General features: G+C 43.4%; 1 protein-coding gene across 5 annotated transcripts in view; it reads right to left on the bottom strand.

The window, feature by feature from the left end:
* The window catches only part of RAMP3 (receptor activity modifying protein 3), a 43,577-nt gene extending 24,241 nt beyond the window's left edge, over positions 1–19,336 (bottom strand). For 2 of the 5 annotated variants that reach the window (XR_006181558.1, XM_042886520.1), the window contains exon 1: positions 19,260–19,336. Coding sequence is in view for 1 of the 5 variants with exons in the window: in XM_042886520.1 (XP_042742454.1) it covers positions 19,260–19,311 (52 nt within the window). In the remaining 4 variants the exon portion in view is untranslated. Of the gene's footprint in view, positions 1–16,050; positions 16,119–17,502; positions 17,956–19,259 lie in introns of those variants that run through there. The other 3 variants (XM_042886523.1, XM_042886521.1, XM_042886524.1) reach the window with 3 other exon arrangements.
* Positions 19,337–23,501: the final 4,165 nt, after the last annotated feature.

The raw sequence follows: 23,501 nt of genomic DNA, 5'->3' as shown, positions 1-23,501 counted from the left end.
ACAGGGGCGGCTTTTCCCCACTGAGTGGACCAGCCAGGACCTGGGTGCAGATTAATGACTCAGTCACAACCAAACATCAGGGTGAGATTGGCACTGCCTTGGGCTGAAACCAGGACGTGGGGAGAGTGTGGTGCAGCGTTATGGCAAATAACTTTATGCATTTTGATACGCTTACTAAACACAGACCAGTGAACAAAGAAAAATATGCAGCCTTGTGCATTTTGATACGGGAATCTGAGAATAGCTTTCAGAATTGATGAAAACATCTTGGCTTTTTGTGTATTTGCAACTCCTTTTCAGTTAATATAAATACATTTTGTGCAAATTCTGAAATGAAACGTATAGTTACAATCAGATATTCAACCAAAAAATTGGATCATGTCTCTTTACCAGATTTTCATAAAACCTATCTTACCAGAGAAAAACATCCCTTAATTCAGAGTCGCATCTTATTAATCTCATTGCTTTTGGCACTACCTACATTTATGAACAACCATTTTCAAGGGTGAAGTACAGGAAGAGGAAAATTTCATCAAAACTCTTTGAGGAGCACCTTGAGAACTCACTCAGAATGGCATTCACTTCTACTGAACCAGACATTGACACGTTAGGTTGACAAAAACAAGATCAAGTAGCCCACTAGTTTCATGCCTTTGTTGCTCTCTTTTTATGTTTTAATAAAAATAAAAAGTTTTGTTGCTTATCTACATTAACTATATTATATACAAGGGCTGCTCTGAAAGTAATGCCTCCCATTGTAATATGTTGGCCCACTAAGTCAGAGGCAGATATTGGTGGCATGAAAGTAGAGACCGACCATTTTCACCAGTATTCTGTTAAGCTTTATTGCCATGTGACAGATAGCAACAAAGAGACAGTCTGACAGAATGGAGTCCGACATGGAAGTGCATATAAAGCAATGATGTGTAATTAAATTACTCCATGCAGAAAAAATGTGACCATTGACATTTGTTGACACTTGCTGAACATTTCTGGAGACCAAACAGTGGATGTAAACACAGTGAGTCAGTGGGTGATGTGTTTCAGCAGTAGCAACAGCAGGTGACCTCCACTAGTGCAGATTTTTATGAGTGAGGCACTCGGGCTCTTGTTCACTGCTGCAAAAATGCATAGGTAATAGCAGTGACTGCGTTGACAAGTAGCTGATAATGTGCCCTACCAAACAGGGTAATTGTGCTCTTTGTAGCTGTTGTCATTTCCATGGATGTAAAAGGAGACGCTAGTTTTGGTGTAACCTATGTATTTTAAATGTGGCCCAAGACAATTCTTCACCCAGCGCAGACCAGAGAAGCCAAAAGGCTGGACACCACTGTTCTAAGGAATATATTTATCTTCTAGACAAGAAATAACATTTATGCTAGTTACTAACGAACCAGTATATGCTGAAACGGGAGAGCGGGATCAAAGCACTAGAAATTTTTTTGCATCCGAACACACACAACAGAAGTATCATTATACACTCTAATGACTGTGTCTCTTTCATAAAGCCCCGTTTTTCCAAAGCTATAAGTTTTTGTACTAGTAAATATACTTGAGTCCCTGAACAGGTTCTTCTTTAATCTGTCCTTGAAAATGTACTTGTATCAACTGCAGAAAACTGAAGATCAAACTAAAAACTCTCACTTTATAAGGAAGCCAAACTCTCCCATTTTGAGGAAACAACCCAGAAGCACAGACATAACTAGTCCCCTTGAAGACCACAGACTGTTCCTACAATTTTTCCTCCATCATTTCCTATCACTGATTTCTAAATCCTCCATAGTTACTGCTGCAGTGAGCCTCAAAAGATCATGGTGCAGATTAAAGCCATCGCTTCTCATCCTGCCACTAGTTTCCTCACCTGGGAAAACAGGCAGACCCCACACATCACTACAACCTCCCTTCAGGTAGTTATAGACAGCAATGAGGTCTCTCCTGAGCCTCCTCTTCTCCAGATTGAACAATTCCAATTCCCTCAGTTGCTTCTCATAAAACTTGTGCTCCAGACAATCTTAGTTTCAACTGGGACAGAATTGTTTTCTTCAGAATGTCTGACATGCTGCTATGTTTTGGTTCGAGGAGAAAACAATGCTGATAACACAATGATGTTGCCTTAGTTGTCTCCTAAGCAGTACTGTGTAAAGCCAAGGCCACTCACAGCAAAAGGCCCAAGGAGCTGGGAGGGAACAAGATTAGGACAGCTTACTTAAACTGAACAAAGGGCTGTTCCATATCATATGACATCATGCAGAAGGAGTGAGAGTTCATCTTGCCCTCTTCAGTTTCTCTAGAGGCACAGGCCGGGAGGTAATGAGCAATTGCTTGTACATTACTTGTTACACACATTTATGTGTATGTATATATAGTCAACCATTTTCCTTTTCTCTATCTTAGTAAATGATTTTATCTCAACATACAAGTTTCATTTTTTTTTTTTTTTTCTGTTAAATTATTATTTTCTCTCCCATCCCACTGGAAATGGGGAGTGAAAAAATGACCGCATGGAGCTGAGCCATCTGCCAGATTAAACCACAACCATCAATTTGGCACTCAGTCTGGGACTTGTCAGAGAGATTGGAGTGACCACAGGAGTGGTTGTGAGGGTCGTGGCACCTCCCAGGCACGTGAGAAGTGTTAAAGCAGCCATGGGGCCCATTGTGGGAATTGGAGCATCCATACAGCTTGACATATTGTCATTAGGTCCTGAAATATTCTCTTCCCCTTGAGGATGCTGAATAGTGTTGATCAGAGCTTGATAGGCATAGGCCAGGCCCCAGCACTGTGCAATGATCTGTGCCTCTTTAGGATTGCCAGGGTGACAGCAGACCTTTCCAAATATTCTGTTAGTTTTTCAGGATTCTGCAGTTGTTCAGAGGTGAAGTTCCAAACACTGGGGGTGCTCACTGGCCTGCACACCTGCCCATAGCTTCCCACACTCTCTGTCACTCTATTCCTGCCTCAGGGCAGATCACTGGATGCTACTCTTAGGTAATTGTTTAATCTTAAACATAACCTGAAATACATTAATGACACACAGCTGTGGGAGCATGCTGGTTTGAACATCCCAAAGATATTCAAAATTCTCAAGAGTGTTGTAACTAACACTCAAGCTCTAGGGAATAAAAAAGAAAAGTGAAAGAGAGGATGAAGAACAGCTGGAAACTGTTCTCCACTATCTCCTCCATAGTCAGGCTCCCCAAGGACATGAAGCAGAGTATAATTACTAATATCATCAACAGTATAGCTTCCAAAACTCAAAGATGATTGCAATGTCAGATTACGCACAAAACGTGTATTTCTTGGCTGCCAATTTTGTCATAAAGTAAGTCAATGTCACACAGCATAGCAATATAAAAGCTTTAATCCAACTCCCAGAGATGACAAACAACGCAGGAGGAAAAACAAACAGCAAGCAAGGTGCTATACAGTATAGTTCGATGCAAAAACTCTCAAAGAACTCCATAAAGAGGGGGAAGGCGGAGAAAAATCAACCTCAGTATCATGACCAACAATTATCAAACTACCGCAACACCCTGTGTTAACAGAATCTGCTGTTATCTCAACCCTTCAAGCCCCAAGCTGGGTGCCAAATTGACTGTTGTGGTTTAACTTGGCAGGTGGCTTAGCACTACATAGACATTTGCTCGTTCCCACTCTTCCCAGTGGGATGGAAGAGAGAAGAAGAAGAATAAAAAAAGCAAACTAGAACTTATGGGTTTACCTAAAACTATTTACTAAGATAAGAGAGAAGGAAAATAGATATGATTATATGCAGACAACAAGTGATGCACAAGCAATTGTTTACCACCCCCCAGCAGATGCTCAGCTAGCCCCAGCCTGCAGAAGAAAATGAGATGACCTCCCACTCCCTTAAAAAATCCTTCCAGTTGATGTCATATGAAACTAAGAAGATGTTACATAAAATTACCTGTTGCTTAGTCAGGAAATTCATCGATCTTTTATTTAAGCCCGAAGTCATACCATTACAAGTTTTCTGGCAGAAATAGTCTGTGAGTATCTAATCTTCATCATCTGTGAGTATCTAATCTACTAAGAAATCTCCATGGAAAGATCTTCGCCTATGTTCTGACAACTGAACAGACACCCTAGTGCACTTGGTTACAGCTGAGGTAGGATTTCTTTATTATCCTTTGCCCTGGGCTTTTATAAGCTCAAGAACCCACTGCAGTAGAGTCTGTATAAATATAGAAGAAAAAATGAGTGAACATCAGTGTCATGTGCCTGCCTTTTCCAAAGACTTCTCTAAAAGCCCCACATGGGAGATTTCAAATGTATGTGGCCAAGAACCCCTCAGAATTGTAGGGGTTGGAAGGGACCTCCAGAGATCATCGAGTCCAACCCCCTGCCAAAGCAGGATCCCTACACCAGGTGACACAAGTAGGCATCTAGGCAGGTCTTGAACATCTCCAGAGAAGGAGACTCCACCACCTCCCTGGGCAGCCTGTTCCAGTGCTCCGTCACCTCACCTAAAGAAGTTCTTGCGCACATTTGTGCAGAACTTCCTCTGATGCAGTTTCTGGCCATCTCCCCTCGTCCTGTCTCCACTCACCACTGAAAACAGTCTGGCCTCGCTACTCTGCCCCCCACACCTTAAACATTTGTAGACCTGGATCAGGTCCCCTCTCAGTCTTCTTTTCTCAAGGCTGAACAGACCCAGTTCACTCAGCCTTTCCTCATAGCAGAGATGCTCCAGGCCCTTCAACATCTTTGTGGCCCTCTGCTGGACTCTTTCCAAGAGATCCCTGTCTGTTTTGTACTGGGGAGCCCAGAACTGGACGCAGTACTCCAGATGAGGCCTCACCAGGGCAGAGCAGAGGGGGAGGATCACCTTCCTCGACCTGCTGGACATGCTCTTTTTAATGCACCCCAGGATGCTATTGGCCTTTTTGGCCACAAGGGCACACTGCTGGCTCATGGCCAACCTGTCGTCCACCAGGACACCCAGGTCCCTCTCCGCAGAGCTCCTCTCCAGCAGGTCATCCCCCAACCTGTACCGGTGCATGCAATTATTCCTCCCCAGATGCAAGACTCTACACTTGCTTTTGTTAAACCTCATCCGGTTTTTTACTGCCCAGCTCTCCAGCCTGTCCAGGTCTCGCTGAATGGCAACACAGCCTTCAGGAGTGTCAGCCAATCCTCCTAACTTTGTATCATCAGCAGACTTGCTGAGGGTGGCCACCATCCCCTCATCAAGGTCATTGATGAAGATGTTGAACAAGACCGGACCCAGCACCGACCCCTGAGGAACACCGCTGGTTACAGGCCTCCAACCGGACTCTGCACCACCAACAACGACCCTCTGTGCTCTGCCAGTCAGCCAGTTCTCAACCCACCTCACTGTCCACTCATCTATCCCACACTTCCTCAGTTTTGTTATAAGGATGTCATGGGGGACAGTATCAAATGCCTTGCTGAAATCAAGGTAGACTACATCCACTGCTCTCCCCCCATCCACCCAGCCAGTGACAACATCATAGAAGGCTAACAGGTTGTCAAGAACAACCTCCCCCTGGTGAACCCATGCTGACTAGTCCTGATAACCTCTTTTTCTTCCAGTTGTCTAGAAATGGCATCCAGTACAAGCTGTTCTATCACTTTTCCAGGGACAGAGGTGAGGCTGACTGGCCTGTAATCACCTGGATCTTCCTTCTTGCCCCTTTGAAGACCAGAGTGACATTGGCTATCCTCCAGTCTTCAGGCACCACTCCCATTCTCCAAGACCTCTCAAAAATGACCGAAGCGGTTCAGTAATCTCCTCTGCCAGCTCCCTCAGCACCCGTGGATGCAACCCATCGGGTCCCATGGATTTATGAGCATTGGTGTTGCCCAGGCGTTCTCGGACCGCCTCTTACCTGGCTAAAGGGAGGTCTTCCATTCCCCAGGCCCTCTCACTAACCTCCAGGGTCCGGGATTCTCAAGGGAGAGCTTTTTCACTGAAGAATGATGACAAAGCTGAGCAATCCTGAAACTTGATGGGAAAGCCCAAGATGATCCTGAGCCTCACCTGAGCCCTCTTGGCACTCTCTGGCTGACAGAGAATCAGTTCACATCTGGGATAACCTCAGATCCACTTGGAATTTCTCTCATCCTTCACCCCACCACAACTTTTTGCTATGTCTAGTCTGCCCATACAAAGCACTGCAAGCAAACCTGCTCACTTGTTTTTCTACCACCATCAAAAACTGGTCCAGCTGCATGCTCTCTACCTGCTATGCAATGAAATGTTAGCATATACTCATGGCGTAAATGCCATGAGTAATAATATAATAATAATAAATATAATTTTAAAAACCCCATATGTTCTCAGGCAGCCTACGCTCAAAGAGAAAGCTAACATCAATACTTGCATTGTTTCAAGTCTAGAAACTGTTGTAAATTGCAAAAAATAAAAATAACACTCTTGATACAGAAAGTAAAGTCTGACCTGCCAATTCTTAAATAATATTCACTACAGTACATATGGCTTAAAAGATCACCTTTTGTTCTCAGTTACTAACTGTCCCTTTGACTCTTCTGTTTATAAGAAGAGTAGAACATGGGGGGTAGATGGATATATATATACTTTGCACCATATAGTGAGAAAGCAGCAGAGGAAATGAAGTTCATAGGGCCAAGCAACGACAAGAATCTAATACAGAAAGGATGCTAGGAACAAACAGAATCTTGCATAAATTTAGTACTTGAAGAAAACACACTAAACTTGCATTAAAAATTGCCCCAAAAGAATCATGCCTGTGTCACACAGCAAGGTGAACAATAGAATCATAGAATCATAGAATCATAGAATCACTAAGGTTGGAAAAGACCTAAAAGATCACCCAGTCCAACCGTTCACCTATTCCCAATAGCTCCTACTAAACCATGTCCCTCAACGCAACATCCAGTCTTTCCTTGAACACCCCCAGGGTCGGTGATTCCACCACCTCCCTGGGCAGTCCATTCCAGTGCCTGACCACCCTTTCTGAAAAGTAATACTTCCTCATGTCCAGCCTGAATCTCCCCTGCCGTAGCTTGAAACCATTCCCCCTGGTCCTATCACTAATGACACGAGAGAAGAGGCCGACCCCCAGCTCACTACAACCTCCCTTCAGGAAGTTATAGAGAGCAATAAGGTCTCCCCTGAGCCTCCTCTTCTCCAGGCGGAACATTCCCAGCTCCTTATATGTTCTCCTCATATGGCCTGTGTTCCAGACCCCTCACCAGCTTTGTTGCCCTCCTTTGAACACGTTCCAGGGCCTCAATATCTTTCTTGCAGTGAGGGGCCCAAAACTGGACACAGTACTCGAGGTGCGGCCTCACTAGTGCTGAATATAGGGGAACAATCACCTCTCTGCTCCTGCTTGCAACACTGTTTCTGATGCAAGCCAGGATGCCATTGGCCTTCTTGGCCACCTGGGCACACTGTCGGCTCATGTTCAGCCGAGCATCAATCAATACCCCCAGGTCCATTTCCTCTACGCAGTCCTCCAGCCACACCGCCCCAAGCCTGTAGCGTCTCCTGGGGTTGTTGTGGCCGAAGTGCAGGACCCGGCATTTGGCCTTGTTGAAACTCATCCCATTGGCTCCAGCCCAGCTCTCCAGCCTGTCCAGATCCCTCTGTAGGGCCTCGCTACCCCCAGGCAGATCCACACTTCCAGCCAATTTGGTGTCATCTGCGAATTTACTGAGGGTGCACTCGATGCCCTCATCGAGGTCATCAATAAAGATATTGAAGAGGACAGGCCCCAGCACCGACCCCTGCGGAACACCACTCACGACTGGTCGCCAGCTGGATTTAACTCCATTCACCACCACTCTCTGTGCCCGGCCCTCCAGCCAGCTCCTTACCCAGCCAAGAGTGTACCCATCCAAGCTTCTGGCTGCCAGCTTCTGCAGGAGAATGCTGTGGGAGACAGTGTCAAAGGCTTTGCTGAAGTCTAGGTAGACCACATCAACAGCCTTTCCTTCATCCACCAGATGGGTCACTAGATCATAGAAGGAGATCAGGTTGGTCAAACAGGACCTGCCCTTCATGAACCCATATATATCAATATCATCATATATCCAATAGGATGGATTTATGTATTGGTGCATCAGTAAAGTATAGTACCAGCCCAGTTCTCCACAACTCCTGTTGAATATCAGCAATATACTAAAAAGCAGCCTGGGTTTGGAAAGGAGCATTGGTCTACCCAGGAGATGTGAGCATACAATGTGGCACTTGTAAAATGATTTTTCCTGGACTGACCTCAAAGGGAAGGCTCAGGGATTTTCTCACTGCTGACAGCAGGTGGGAGATCTCATGTAGGAAAAATAGTTCTTGTTAGTGGCCGTTTATTTGTTGTTGTTGCTAGTTTTCTTAATCAAGACTAACAGTTCATGGGTTCCATTAAAGGAACGTAGGCAGAATACATGCAGGTAACTGATACATCTGATTTTGGCAAGAGTATAACCTGGAAATTTAAAGTGGTTTCTTTATGACCAAGAGATTATCTGAAGACGAAGCCTAACACAGAAGTCATCTTTGCATTATTTCTTGTTCTGATGCTGAAACCTTTTTAACACCTCACATTTATTTTCCTGTGTCAACTATGTGGAAGATGTATTAGTCAAGGAAAGGTAAAATTTAAAAGTAGAAGTACAGCACTGAACTGTGTGTCATCACAGTAGGAAATAAAATGTTACTGCTTTTGAACTGGTAAGATAATTCCAGACAATTAAAAATTTGGACATGAAAGTCTTCACTCTTCAGAGCAAGAAAAGCTTGAAAGGAAGCAATTTAAGCTTTTTCATTCCATCAGTGCAAATCAAGGGAAGCATTAGTGAGGGCATCAACTGTTCAGACTCATGTTGATGAAGAGTTCTCCACTGACTAGAAGGAAATATGCCAATTATTGTGAATTCATACTTCAATAGTGACTTCTTCGGTGCAAGAATACAAGTAATTTTCTTTTATGTGTTCCTTTATAAAGTGCTTAAAGCAGTGCTGCCAGCATAATACTTGACATTGCCTGAACAGCCTCTGCATACTTCCAGAATTACTGGATGGGTTTTGTACTACTTTGCTTGAAACCAGAATGCTTTATTTAAAGAAGTATCTAATCAACAAGTTGTATTTAAATGTAAAGCATACTAGTTCAACAACAGACTTAGGAAGGTAACTACTTAGCAATCAAATATTTAGACCTGTTAGACCTATTTAGACCACATGGAAGTCATGTGGCTCAATCTGAAATATCAAATAATACCTTCTTCAACTCTCTTCTGTTCTACTATGTTTTTGTTGAAGCACACCGTAACTGAAATATAAAACAGTATTTTTACAACCGCTTATTTTCAGACAGTGGATGAAATAAATATTCCAGGAGCAGAACCATTTGCTTGAAGTAAACTCTTCACACTATTTTAGAAAGTGTGGTATAGATGAATATGTTCCTTAATGAATATCCCAACTCAAGACCTTTCCATAGAAGAAAACTGAAAAAAAATAATTAACTCATGGTACTAGAAGCTGTTTAGAGATTACACTCAGCGAAATATAGGGGCTAGAACCTTATTTAAGCTGGCTTCTGAAAGAGAATTGAATTCCAGAGGACAATGCTCCTCAGGAAGTGCTGTAGCCTATAGCCAGGCAGAAATGTAAGAACAGCTTCCCAAACAAATCCAAGCTGTCACTGGTTGAAATTATTTCTGTCCCTGTTCCCAGGGAATTAAGGAAGGGTTGTTATTTAGGATGTATCTACAGGTCTTGCAAAGTTGTGCTCGTTTTCATCTAAAATTCCACCCTGAGACCTTGTCTTTGAGCTCTCAGGAGTCACACGGATTTGTAATCTCTACACCAACCAGATCATAGCTCTTAATCATTAATGACTACAGATAAATATGCTTCTAGCAAGAGGAGGTGAAAAGCTTATTTTTTCTTTCTCCTAAACATCTGCTCTATGTCAGGTTCATTGCAGCCTTGCGAAGTACTGCTACTGCAGTCTTCATTTCACATCAACTTTGGAAATAATGATGCAGCTAGAAAGAAATTTGTCCAAAGCCACTAATGGAAATCAACCTCACAGGGAGTACAGTAGTCCTGTACAAGGACTTCTGACACACACCTTCTCCCTTTCCTCAAATAAAGTTGCCAGAGGAAATGTATTACACGACAACCTCTCTCTGCCTAAAACACTGATGTGGAATGTGTCTCCTAATTGCAGAGGAGACATCAATAAATGAGGCAACACAGTTCAAATCTATTCAAAAGAGCCTTACGGCTTGCAATAGTAGTGGAGAGATTCTCCCAGTCTACTTGAGAACAGAGTTATCTACCAAATGCAGTGTTCGTACCCAGGACCTGTCTGGCACTCTAGCATCTGCTCACCTGGAAGCATTTATAGGATGTAATGGGTGCCTATTATTGTAACTTCAGCCACCAGACATCAGTTGAAGAGGCAGGAAAAGACAAAAGAAAACACAATGGGACAAGAGGATTCCCTGCAATAAGGAAACATAAGGTCAGCACAGTACTGACTTTATGCCTATCCACCTGTGAATGACCATTCCTTCAAGGCAAATAACACCTCTGATCAACTTCTGAAGAGTAGCCTGAGTTTAAGTGATGCTTTATTTCCCTTCTAATAACTGTGAGAAAGAGAAATGACCCACAAAAGTTTCACAATCAAGGGTCGCACAGCACACTCCCTCCTGAGGAAGTCTTTAAAACCATGGAACACTTGAAGACATCCCTTCCCAGTATATCCACTTTTTTGATGCTACACGTAGTACTCCCCTTCTAATGTTGTTACTTACCACGTTGCATCATTTTATCAATGTAATTTCAATTGAGTTGTTTTTCTTTCAGTGATCTCTATGCCTATCATGGAAGAGTAAGTTGGGTTGACTATTCAAGCATAAGGTTGCTTTTCTTAAGTAGCCAAAGTAGTCTGTGAGCGCTCCAGAGTTGTTAGAATCCTAGAATCATAGAATACCCTGAGCTCGAAAGGACCCACGGGGATCACTGATTCCAACTCCTGACTCCACACAGGACCACCCTAATTCAAACCCTACGTCTAAGAGCACTGTCCAAAAGCTCCGTGAGCTCCAGCAGCTTGGTGCTGTGACTGACCTGTTCCAATACTGACAACCCTCCTGGATACACTCTCCTAATACCCAAACTGACCCTCCCCTGACACGGCTCATCCATGCCCTAGGGTGCTATCTCTAGGAAACAACAAATGGAAAGTAAACACTGTATGGAAAAATGCTACAGTGCATCCCCTGGATCCCCTGAAGCAAAAGAATGGTGAGGGAGTACAGATTCCTTGCCATCTGTGAAGTCAGGTTGAAGCACTCAACAAAACTGACCCCAGCAGCAAGCTCCTGAGAAGACTGTCAGATCCATACATTTTTTGAGCTCTGTGATGACTGATTCATCATCATAGTTTCCTACTGCACAGCATTCCCATTGTTACACTATCCAAACCTTCTTCACACATATATATTTTTTTTTCTCAAACTTACACACTATAAATACTATAAACTTCTTCAGTAACTTAAGAATAAAATAAAAGCTCCTCTTGGGAGGTCACACACAAAAAAATTGTGTCTTGCTATTCAAAAAAAGCATGAGAGATTGTGTGACTGCCTTCTCAATTCAGACTTCAGTTTCATAATTTGGACTTTATAAGTGACACTGGAGCTGACTTAGTTTTGCATAAAACAAGACTCCCTGCATTGCTATAGAAGCTTCTGTACAGCTCTCTGTTTATGCATAGGGGAGTAAGTGAAGTGCTTTAATTCTCCCTAGCTTAGAGAAAAGAGTGCTTCACACACATCCAGTCATTTTGCTTCATACTCAGACCTTTCTTACAAAAAAAAAAAAAAAAAAAAGGGATTATCCTGAAAAATCTTTGTTATTCCTCATTATTCCCTGTTGTTTAGCACAAACACCATCAGTGAAGCTGCAAAACAGCTTGTCTAAATCTGTCTGCTCTCAGCTCCTCTCAGGCTGAAATTTTCCATAGCTTTGACATCATTTGGGGGTGAACCATTGTTTGTTTTGCTTTTTCGCCCAAGCCTGAGGAAAATGCTCCTCAAGATTTTTGGGGCATGTAAGAGAGCAGTAGAAAATGTAGTAGGAAAGAAATAGTTTCAATAATTTCTGCACCAAGCCATTAACTTCTACTCAAATGACAGTATATTATTTACAAATATTCCCAGCATAGATTTCAAGGTTGCAACTGATAGAGAATCTCATACTTCCTTCAAAAGGTAATTTATTTTTTTTTACTGTTTCTGCCAAAACAGTATTTCAGTAGGAAGGTATTTTGTAATTCATTACATGACAAATTATGAAGTAGCTGGAAGAAAAAGAAAACCAAAGTGTGTCTAAGCATACAGTGCTGAAATCTTCAGCAGATCAGTGTACCAAAAAAATACAGTCTTCCTGGCCTGTAGTGTCCTGACAGAAAAGGAAGAAAAAGGCAGAGCTGGAACCTATTTTAATTAAAACTCGCTGAATGATCCCAGACTCAAAACATGACATCAACGCGTACAGGTATTTTCCCATTATTAAAAATATAATTTATTTCTAGGAGAGCATTGGTATTTCTTTCCAAAATCTTGAAATATGAAGAAAACACAAACACTGTCAGCTGCATTTTTTTTTTAACTTTTGTTCACACTGCTCTGACTTCCTTGCTATTTCTGGTTTATGAGAGAGCTAATTAGAAAGAAACTGGACCCACAGTTACTCCTGCAACACCAGCCCTATTTCATTGTGCATTACTAAGTATTTTACTGTATAATGCTTCCCACCCCAAACGTATTCCTGGAAATACATTCAGCAGCAACATTAACATTAATCCAATCGCAAAGTCCGTCTTGCCTGAATGCAAATCCAGTCAAGGTCCACTGATTAAAAACAAGAAAGGACATTTCAATGACTTCTTAAATATGATACAGTAAGTGCTAAGTTTGAGTTACTTTACGGTAAGAACTTAGCTTATTAAAAAACTATATATTGATGTGTTTTTACAAAAATGAAACAGGAATATAGGAGATTCCATACATGCTGCATTAAAATCAATGATTCCATGGAAATACCCAGAGCTGACAGCAATTCAAAAGTCTTTTTTCATATTTCACTTGAAGATACAAACTTAATGATGTGCACAGTAAACACAGATGACACACTGCTCAACAATTAAAGAAACCTCTGAATATTAAATCGGACCAGTTATGCTCCTGATATGTGGTTCTCCATTGGAGTAGCTCACAAACTCACGAGATCTAAAAGGTCTGTTCAACATCTGTAGCAACTCCCCAGAAGCAAACACGAAGAAGAAATTTGTACCACAGCCCTGTGCGGCTGCCAGGTGGAAAAGCCCATATTGAGACACTGAGATGCTGAGATACCCTCCAAAAAAAGATCCCTTTCACTTCTAAACTGTAGAGTGCCTGACAGCTGAGCATTTTCAATTGCCTGTGAGCACCCGCGTGGCCTTCGTGAGCATCCACATCTATGAGGACATCTTCACACAGGTTTGATAACATTCTTCAGTGCATGAAGTGGCAGAAACAGGGAGAGAACAGAACGGAGGACTGTGAATCAAATCCAACAGTTTCTAAGCCTCTTCAGTCTCAGTATTCTCTGAGCTAAAGTCTTGGAAGAAACCTGGATTTTATGCCCTGTTGAGGACTGAATTACTTCACAAAGTGTTATTTTTATCGTAGTACCTCCCTACCTGTTCACAACAACTGATGGCTGTGAGCTCTTTTTTAAATGAGGCAGTAGGACAGCATATCCTGTTGCATCTAGAACTCTGAATTTTTGAGACATTGAAGCACAAGAGTATTTTAAACATTGATGCTAGAGACTATAATCTCTCTGCAAGCCAAGGGATGAAAACAAATTGATGACTTAAAACGTCTAGAAACACAACTTTAGCCAGTGTGAATTACAGTATTTCCTCTCACATTGCCTGCTGTCACGGAGTTGACCAGATCAATAGAACCATGACACCTGCAGAATTTTTTCCGCAAATCATGCTCTCCAAAATAAAGGCAAATTAGTTGCATTTATTAGATTGTGAAAGAAACAAAACAGATGCTTTATGGTAGGGTGTGGTGCTTCTGCAGAGTCTTTTGCTTACTCAGCCTAATCTTGCTAGATGCAAACAAGATGTGCCTTTGTCAGTTGAGCATTGTGTTACAGCCACAGCAGAGCCCACCACATTATCATCTGCAGATCAAAGTCCCACTTGGAGCATAGGTTGAACCAAGCAGAATCTTTTCTGCAAAAGGCCATGAATCTGGCTGTGTGTTTCACACAACAAAATTCCCTATTCCAGGGCTAAACAGAGGCCTGTAGCTCCTACGCAGACAGACTCCTTGCTCAAGCCAGTACAGCAGTTCATGTCAAGATGCTCTAATGATGAAGTCAGGTATCCTCTCTAACTTTCACATCATTTTTAACAGCGCTATTCCACTGCCTTTTAAAGTCCTTAGAGAGAATCAAAACTGTCTCCTCTCTTCGGTGTGGTTCCAGGGAAGCTTAAATATGAACAGAGATCAAGCCTGAAAATTTCTAGAAATGAAGGTTTAATACCATTCTGCTTTCTGCTCCTTTCTTTCCTCATACCCACACATCTTCCTCCCAAATGACCCAAAAGTTCTTCAAGCAGCTTTTTACGTTGCTCTACATATACAGTCACAGTAAAAACTTTCTTTTTTTCTGTCAGGCCTGTCTTGAGATAATATGGAAAATGTAAACAGCTGTGAAGGGACTCTTATTTTAAGGGAAAAAGCAGAGGATGTTTTCACAAAGCACAAAATAGTGCACCTCTATTCTGAAATAAGGTGGCCCATGATACAACTTCTGCTAAAATAAAAAGGTGTGAATTAAAATAAGCTTTGTCACAAATTCTTACTGAGGCTTAAAAGTTTGCTTTCTTCCCATCTCTCTCTCAAGCGTTAAGCTCAACAGCAAGGCACGGTTGGTAGTAAATATTTTATAAACAATCTTCTCACTACATTTTCTTCTTGAAGTAGAAAATCTGAGATTTGATTCATTTGCCTCTAACCTAATCCACAAATAATCTCTGTTACCAGTACAGAGGTAGGAGAAACAGAAAAAAACTTAAGCTATACAAAACAGCAGGCATTGCTGCAATGGTTAAATGAAAAAATCTCCTGAGGCAAAACCTCCCACAGTTTCTCTTGATACAGTCTTGCTTGAGAGCCTTCTGTTAAAAATCTCACTGTTTGTGAACGTGCATACCTACAGCACTACCCGGCTACCTCAGCAAAGACTTCTAACAGACATCCACAGGCTCCCATATTTTGCCTTGCAGATATGGCTAAGCAAAACCCAAAAGCCAGGACCCCAGACCTCGGGGACATTTAGAAAACCAGCTACTGTTCAGCTAATGGAATCTTAGTAATTCAAGAGGAAGAGTTCTCTGTCCAGATAGCTTTCAGGATTGGATCTCACCTACATTAGCATAAATCAGGTACAGGAAGCCCACCTTGCTTTCCACCTTCAGTCTGGAGTGACCTTCAAGCCCAGATGATGTCATCCCTGCCAGCTTCTGGGGTCTAGACGAGCTGGAGATGGCATTTGATGCTCTGTGCTACGACCTACAGAGCACCTGTAGCCATTTCAGATTACCTGAACCCCCACAGTAAAATACTGCTGGTCACCTTGTCCTCTGCACACAGCATGAACTCGTTTCCCATGGCCTCTGCAGACCTCGGTGAGAGAGAAACACCTTCCTCCAAAAAAGGAATCAGGAGATATAGAGAGGGCAAAGGAGAGTGGGAAGCACGTTTGGATATTGCATTAAGTTGGAACACAGGTTGCATTTACACTCGATGCTTTGATTTCAGAATCTGTGTTTATGAGGTCTGCTATTTTCCCATTCATTTGGTGTTGAAAATCATACACTTAGAATGTGAAACATTCATTCTGGTAGAGAAGCATCTTTGCTATCGCTTTCCATTCTGTTTCAAAATCAGGTGTTCTGACTTGCAAAGGTTCATTTGTTTTATTCACAGACCCACCTGGATTTCTTAAATTCAGCACTCTCTTTTTTCTCTTTTTTCATTGTACCCCTTGCAGCTGCAGGACAGCCTAATAGATATACAGGGACATAACACACACAAAATATTGATTTGGTTAACAATCTTGTTTCCCATTTGCAGTTTTTTTTCCCCCTCTCAGTTGAGTCCAAATTTCCTAGGAGATACAGACCCTGTATTCAATGCTAGGGGAACTCAGGACCTTACAGAATTCAGATTTCAGTACACATTTTTTCTTGATGTGACATGGTTTCTTGTAGGAATGGGAGCCTGGAGCCAGGCTTTGTTCCTAGTTTTCCAACTGACTGGCTTTTCACCTCCAGCCATAAAGTGAAGATTCTTCTGTGAAATGGAATTACAAAACACGAACAACTATATCCAACCCTTGAAGCCTTCAGAGTAACTATTCCAGATAACATCACGTAATCCCTCTCAGTATGGGTATTCATACATATACTGCCAAAGACTTCTCTAGAATCCAGCTTTACTGAGAGTCACTCAGCTGATATACAAGTAATATCACTGAAACGCAGACATCTTGCAAACAATGAAGGAGCAAAAGTTAGACAACAAGTACTTGTTTAAAAAGCCTGGTTAGTCTGTAAAATATCTTGGTCAAGCCCTTGTATGAGTTTCCATACCAGAAGTGGAACAAAAGAACCCAGTAGAATGTTACAGTAAATGCACCATTACTTCTGAGTTGCTTAGATCCTACCCTACAGCTAGTAGATAACTTCCAAGCACCCACACTTCATGTAGGAACAGTGCCAGTTACGTGCCTACGCGACAGCTACCTCAGCTCACAGACTCCTTCATCCCAGCAGACATGAATATACGTCACAGCAAATCCAACTTCTGCAATTTCTGGGCTTCTAGGAAACAAATGCTGCCTTTTTACCATCTTTGCAAAGAAAGACAATACAACAGTGGTTGTACGTAACGATAGCATTTTAAAAGCCATAAACAGAAAGACAGGCAGAAAGCAGTGGTGTGAGTATGGAGAACCGAGGTCCCAGTCCCTACCAAGACAAGCTTCTTACAGCATCCAGTGAGCGCAGACACCGAGCATTTCTGTCCCACGCTGTCGGTTTCGAGGGAGAGAAATCCATTCCACGCATCGAGCCTCCCCTGTCAGCAGGGGTCGCTGCCGGGATGGAGTCACCCGAGACTCAGAGGAATCGTACGCACCGATTTAATGAGAGCTTTCTTGACAACGACTAATACTCAGAGGGAAAAAAAAGCAGAAAACAAAAAGAAAAGAAAAAGAAAAAAAGGCTAATTCTCTAATTACAATTACAGTTAGCATTACAGATAAGAAAACATTAGGCAACAGCTACTACAAAAAGAATAAATGAAGGTCAAGAGAAAAGATAGAAAATAGGGAAAGAGGCAGACAGGCAGAGGTACGAACTGCAAAGCAAAGAGGTTCACCACCTTCAAACCAGCGACGTCTTGGTGTCGGGTTCTGCGGAGGTTCGTTGGAGGTTGTGTTCAGCTGGTAAGTAGGACGACATACAAACTCTCATAGTCCACCAGTGGTCAAGTCTGCTCGAGAGGGCAACAGCTTCTGCTTCAGGATCTCTGTAGGAAATCCTTTGCTCCTGTATCCTGTGCCTCACAAATTTAAATCAGGAGATAAGAGGAAGTAGGGAGAGGCCAGCTTGTATCGTCTTCAAAGGATACAAGGGTATCATCTCCCAGTCTCCTGTACCAAGCTGGAACCCTTTGCTCCCAGGACAAGTCTTCAGCCAACAGATACTGCTGGGCCTCCACGTTCAAAGGAAAACGATTCCAACTTTCAATTGGAAAGGCACACACAAGTAAAATTTCTCTGAAGTAATTGACAACATGTTTGCATTACTTGTAGAACTTTTTTTTTCTACCTGTTAAGACTTTTTTTTTTTTTTTTTTTTTTTAAATCAAAAATCTCAATTTCATGTCATAAAATTTCCAGGGCTCCCAAATGGCTTTCCTACCAAGAAATTTGCATGATTTAGTTTAATTTTTGATTATATCTATCCTTTCTAACTTACAGCAAAAGTAACACGTTATCAGATATCCTTAAAACCATTTAGGCAGTGTTATTAAGAAAGCAACCAGCACAGTCAAAAACTGTCTGGCACAATTGATTTACCTGCTCCTTCCTGATGAAAAATAACTGCTAGTTTTCAGAACCACAGCAACATTGCCCTCATTACACATTCTCCAAAATCTTCAGTAAGTAATTTCACATTGCAAGAGTCACAGTAACATCACGTCTTCCCACTCAGACAAGTTACTGGTTAGTTCACTAAGCTCAAGGTTGCACAAATTATCATGTGCCGAGGCAAGAATTAGCCTTTTATTATTATTATTATTCATTTACAGCTGGAAAACAAAAAAAAATCTGAGTGATCAAGGTGAGGCTTTAGCAGCACTCAAAACATGGAGAATCACAAACTGCATTTATTTGACATTACATTCTCGAGACAGACAGATCAAGACAACGTTACTGAACACTGTCAGTGTAACTACCAATATAGTTATTGGTATTTCCAGCGTTTACCAGCTTTGTATTTTGAAAAGAGTAAGAAGTTAGCAAACAAAGTTTATGAATTACTCAGTGTAAATCTACAAGGCCGATTTTCTTTTCTCCTATCCACGACACATCAGCTGTATCTTGGGGGTTACTGTGGTGTGAAGTTGAGAGCTGACATGTGCCACAGGCTTCTGACCTGATCACAACATACTACATTCCCCGAGTCCTACGACAACCTACCTGATGATGAATAAATAAATAAATGAGCCACACGAGTATTTCTGGCAATAGACTTGATCTCACCTTAAGGGGAAGGTCTGAAGGGTGTCTGCACCTTTACCACTGCCCGCGTGCAACCCAGCCTCTCTAACGCGAAACAGCCCTTCTTTTGCCACTGAAAACGTTCCCCGCTCCCGCGCTCGGAACTGTTTCAGCGGCACCGGACCGAGGCTCCCAGCTGCAGCGGCAAGCAGCGCCGCTCGGCTCGGGTTCGGAGGAACGCGCGCACCGCGCTGCAGCCGGCGGCTCTCCTTGCGAGGTGCCGCTCGGCGGGAGAAGCCGCGCCGCGCCCGCAGCTCAGCCGCTCAGCCCCGCGTTCGCGAGGGCGGGAAGCCTCGGGACGGCAAGCAGCCCCCCACCGCCACGCCTCTCCCCGGCCCGGCGTCCCGCTTACCCCACAGAAGCAGAACGGGAAGGCGCCGCCGGCAGCGCTCGGACGCCTCCATCCCCGAGCCCACATGCGGAGCCGGTCTGCAGCCGCGCCGCGCCGCGGCCGTCTCACTCGCTTCCAGAGGGCGGGCTCCGCTTCTCGGCCCGGCGGGTGGTCCGGGAGAACGCAGCGTCTCCGCCCTCGGGACGCTCCCGGGGCGGAGCAGGGCGGGCGGCGAGGAGCCGCGCGGGGGATGCGGGTGAGCCGGGAGCGCGCACGGGTGTGCGGTTGTGTGCGGCGCAGCGCAGCCAGGTGCGCGGGACCGTGCCTGCGGCCGCGGGTCTGGGTGCGCGTGTGCGTGCACGCGGGTACACCCGTGTACACCCGTATGCGTGCATCCGTGTGTGCATGTGCCTGCACCCATCTGCACCCGCAGAACCGTAGGGGTTGGAAGGGGCCTCCAGAGATCGTCGAGTCCAACCCCCTGCCACAGCAGGTTCCCTAATGACCGAGCGTGCACCCGTGTGCGTGCGCGCGTGCTCCCATTTGTACATCCGTGCGTGCAGGTGCACAGCTGTGTGATTCGTGCGTGCACCCATGCATGACATCAATATGCAGCATATGTGCGTGTGCAACCATGCCTCCAGCCCTTCCCCCAGTCCCCAAAAGTCACTGCAAGCAAGCAGCAGGATACCACACCCAGCAAGCTGAACTAAAAGAGGGTTCCACTCTCACACCCGCAGGAAACGTATGTGCCACCAGCATCCAAGGAGGGGGGAGTATGGAACTCTCCACCTGCTCCAGGAGCTAAGCAGCCTCCACCTCCTGCCTCTGCAATCCAGCAGTAGGTTGAAGGCATGAGGGGCTGGAGAGCCACGTGTGTTAGCTCCTAAAGTTGAATGTGCAGAAAGCTAACTTCGTACTCAGAGTAGAGCAGCCACAAGCCCTGCAAAGACGCTTGATTTATTTGCTTTCTTTCATCTCTGCCTGGCCCCCTCCATAGGGAGAAGGGTAAGGCCCTCATGTTTATAAATACTTAAAAGCTGTGAACTTAAGTTCTTTCTCTCTCCAGGACATAAGCATCTGCTAAAGAAAACAGCAGAGAAACTACTAAGGAAGCTTTTTCTAAGCTGAAAGTATCACTACTGCGCTAGAACAAAAAGCCACAATTCACCTCAGTAACTGCCTCTCAGTAAAACATTATATCACAGTCATCGCTGTTAAAGGTCAAGTGTGCCATAAAACTTGCAGAAATATTTTCATGCCATAAACAAGACTGCAGCTGCTTTTATTTCAGTTGTTTTGCTCCCATGGACTTCAAATGCCTAGAAAGGTGTTTTCAAACTCATTTGGATAGTGTGACCCTTGTGCAGCAAAACTAGGCCTAACGCATGCATTCAAACACAAGTTACTCAGAACATCAGGAGCAACTCTTCAACATGCACTTCTCTGGGCTGACAGAACTTGGGAAGCCACTGAGAAGGCTGTGAATCCCGAGTGTCGAAGTAGTTCTGCAGATGGGTGAGTTATAATGAATTTTTTCTATTATTTGTCTACATTTCCTCTCAGCTGAGAGGAAATCTTGTACAATACTGTAAGCCATAAATAACCCATAGCTGAGGAAGGTCATCGTTCAGCACAGAGACTGCTGCTTCTGCTTTTCCAAGAGCATTTGCAAGCCACTTCTGCCAGAGGGATCTGCACAACACAGAACAGTGACATGCAGGAAGCTCTGTATGCTGCATACTTAACGTAGCATCCTTCCTATCAACGTCAGCTTGATCTCTCTCACAAAATCAGGCAATATCAAGGTTACCATTAGTTTTTTCAAGAATTTAAACTGATGTTCAGGAGCACTCGAACGCTTGCTTAACATGCACAGTAAGCGATGCATTTCACAACACACGGTTTACAATCAACATTTCTGTTACATAGAACACAGATAATGCCAGCAGTTCTCACCTAAATCATTACCCTCACCTGTTTTGGGTGAGAAAGTCACTGCTTTCAACTAGCAAGGTTCAATGATTACAGTACCATTTCATGCTTGCAGCAAACAGTACCAAGGTGCAGTTATTATCTTCAAGGTAGAGAAATACCTAAAATACATAGGTAAGTTAACTAATTTAGAGACAGTCACATTGTAGTAAACTACTGGCCAGTGCACTAGGTGATTTCTTCAGCAACATGAACTAAAATGAACCCACAAACAAAGCTATCATAGGGCTAGAACAATCAGAGCAACTTCTGGTGTTTTAAGGTTTTCATTAAGACTTTTCCCTTCAGCTGCAGTAGCACCAACATCACCTTTCCTCATGGCCTGCAGTCATGGCCCAGATAGACTGCCTGCATGCTTATGTAGAAAGAGGCCTCATTGGATATGGGCTGGAAAGTTTTCTCCTCCTCTTCCTAACACAACATTTTTGCATTAAGATTTTAAAACCATATTTGAAAAGAATTGCTCACTCCTGTGAGGCCTGAAGGAGTAGCTTCACTTCATCTGTTTTTCAACTAAAGTAGGTCACCATGCTCTCTCATTCAGCCTTCCCTATTCCAGCAATTGAAAAGTAGAGATAAAAGGCACCAGATAATTAAAATCATTCCTTCTCGTATTTTGCTTCCATAATTCCATACCTATGTTTTCTTCTTTACCACCAGTATAGGAAATGTACAAACACATTAACAGACACAGTAAAAGAAGGCTTCTTCATATGAAATGAACACCACACTGCACAGAAAAACTAAGCTGATTTTAGGTTAGTCACATTTGATGCTGAAAATCCTTATGTCTATATGATCTGAACTGAAGGGGGAAAAACGGCCATTTTCTGATGCAAGGATTTTTTATTTTATCTTATTTTTTTTAACACATAAGGGCAGACCCGGATTAGGAAAATGCGTATTTTGCCAGCATTCTAAAATGTCACAGTTTTTAAGATGCACGTGAATGCATTCTGTGACCCGAGCGGGGCTCCTGTGTTCACAGTTAGGTAATGAACCAGTCAGTACATATTCAACAGGCACTCAATTTCAGAGGTGCTGAGCTGTATTTAAGACCATTTTATATGCCCAGCTGCTACACGACAGCCTTCCCACTGGCACAAAACATGAGCCAGGTCTGAAGAAACCAGAATTAATCTATTATTTCTGAAACAATGGCCATCACGTTATTCTTTTATTAAGTTTCTAGTATGATAAACTGTCTTCTTGCAAAAAGTTTTCAAGATAATTGGTTACTAGCATCATTAACACCAATGCCTACAACTAATAACACTAATATTGCAATGAAGATGGGGGAAATAAAATATTTCCACGGAGAAAAAATAACTGAAGTAGCTTTTACATTTTTTGTGCAATATTTACTGTGAAGGAAAGTGGCCTTTATTTCCCTGTCCTCTCACCTCCCCAGGTCCAAACAGCTCTCTTGGGAAACGAGAAAGACACCTTCAAAGTGCTTTATGTGAATACAATAACAGACGGTACCGGCTGGAGGTGACACCAGGACTCCAGGAGCAGCCTTTCCATGGAAGAGCAAGCACTTGGCATGCCAGACTGTAACACAGGCAGGCAGCATGCTTTTCTCGGGCAGCCAACATCACCTCTACTGCTGCTGGAGGGCAGAACACCCAAGCAAAAACCTCAGTCAACATGCCTGCGCCTTCCATAGTCCACATCGCTCCAAGGAGTTGCTGCACTGTCCCCAGCACAGTAAATAGGATAAACAGCAGCTACAGCGGGCACAGATCACCAGGATGATATTCTCTGATATCCCAACTAAGTGTGCCTGTTCTGTCAGCAGTATAAAAGGATTTCTTCAAGGAGACCTGGTCTGCAAGAACTGAGATGTGGAACTGATTTCCAGTCACACTTACCCTATCAAAAGGATCATCAAGTCTGTTTTCAAGTTCATGCCTTGCACGTTGCGATCTTTCCTTCCTGTTGCGCACTACCACTCTTTCTTGCAGAGCAGGGAGGAGATTCAGCACAAGAGTTTGCAATTTGACTCATGCACAGGAAAAAAAAAATGCCTTTATTTTTAATGTAAACATTAATAAATACACGCAATGTTCTACTCCATACAGAATCACAGAATCACCCGGGTTGGAAGGGACCCCAAGGATCATGTAGTTCCAACCCCCCTGCCTGGCAGGGCCACCAAACATACACATTCAGATCAGGTTGCCCAGGACCCCGTCCAACCTGGCCTTGAACACGTCCAAGGACGGGGCATCCACAACCTCCCTGGGCAGCCTGTTCCAGGGCCTA

The sequence above is a fragment of the Lagopus leucura genome, unplaced genomic scaffold (genome assembly GCF_019238085.1).
Source record: "Lagopus leucura isolate 7727_CA_CO unplaced genomic scaffold, USGS_WTPT01 Super-Scaffold_100058, whole genome shotgun sequence".
Lineage (NCBI taxonomy): Eukaryota > Metazoa > Chordata > Aves > Galliformes > Phasianidae > Lagopus > Lagopus leucura.
This window is presented reverse-complemented; position numbering and strand designations above follow the sequence as displayed.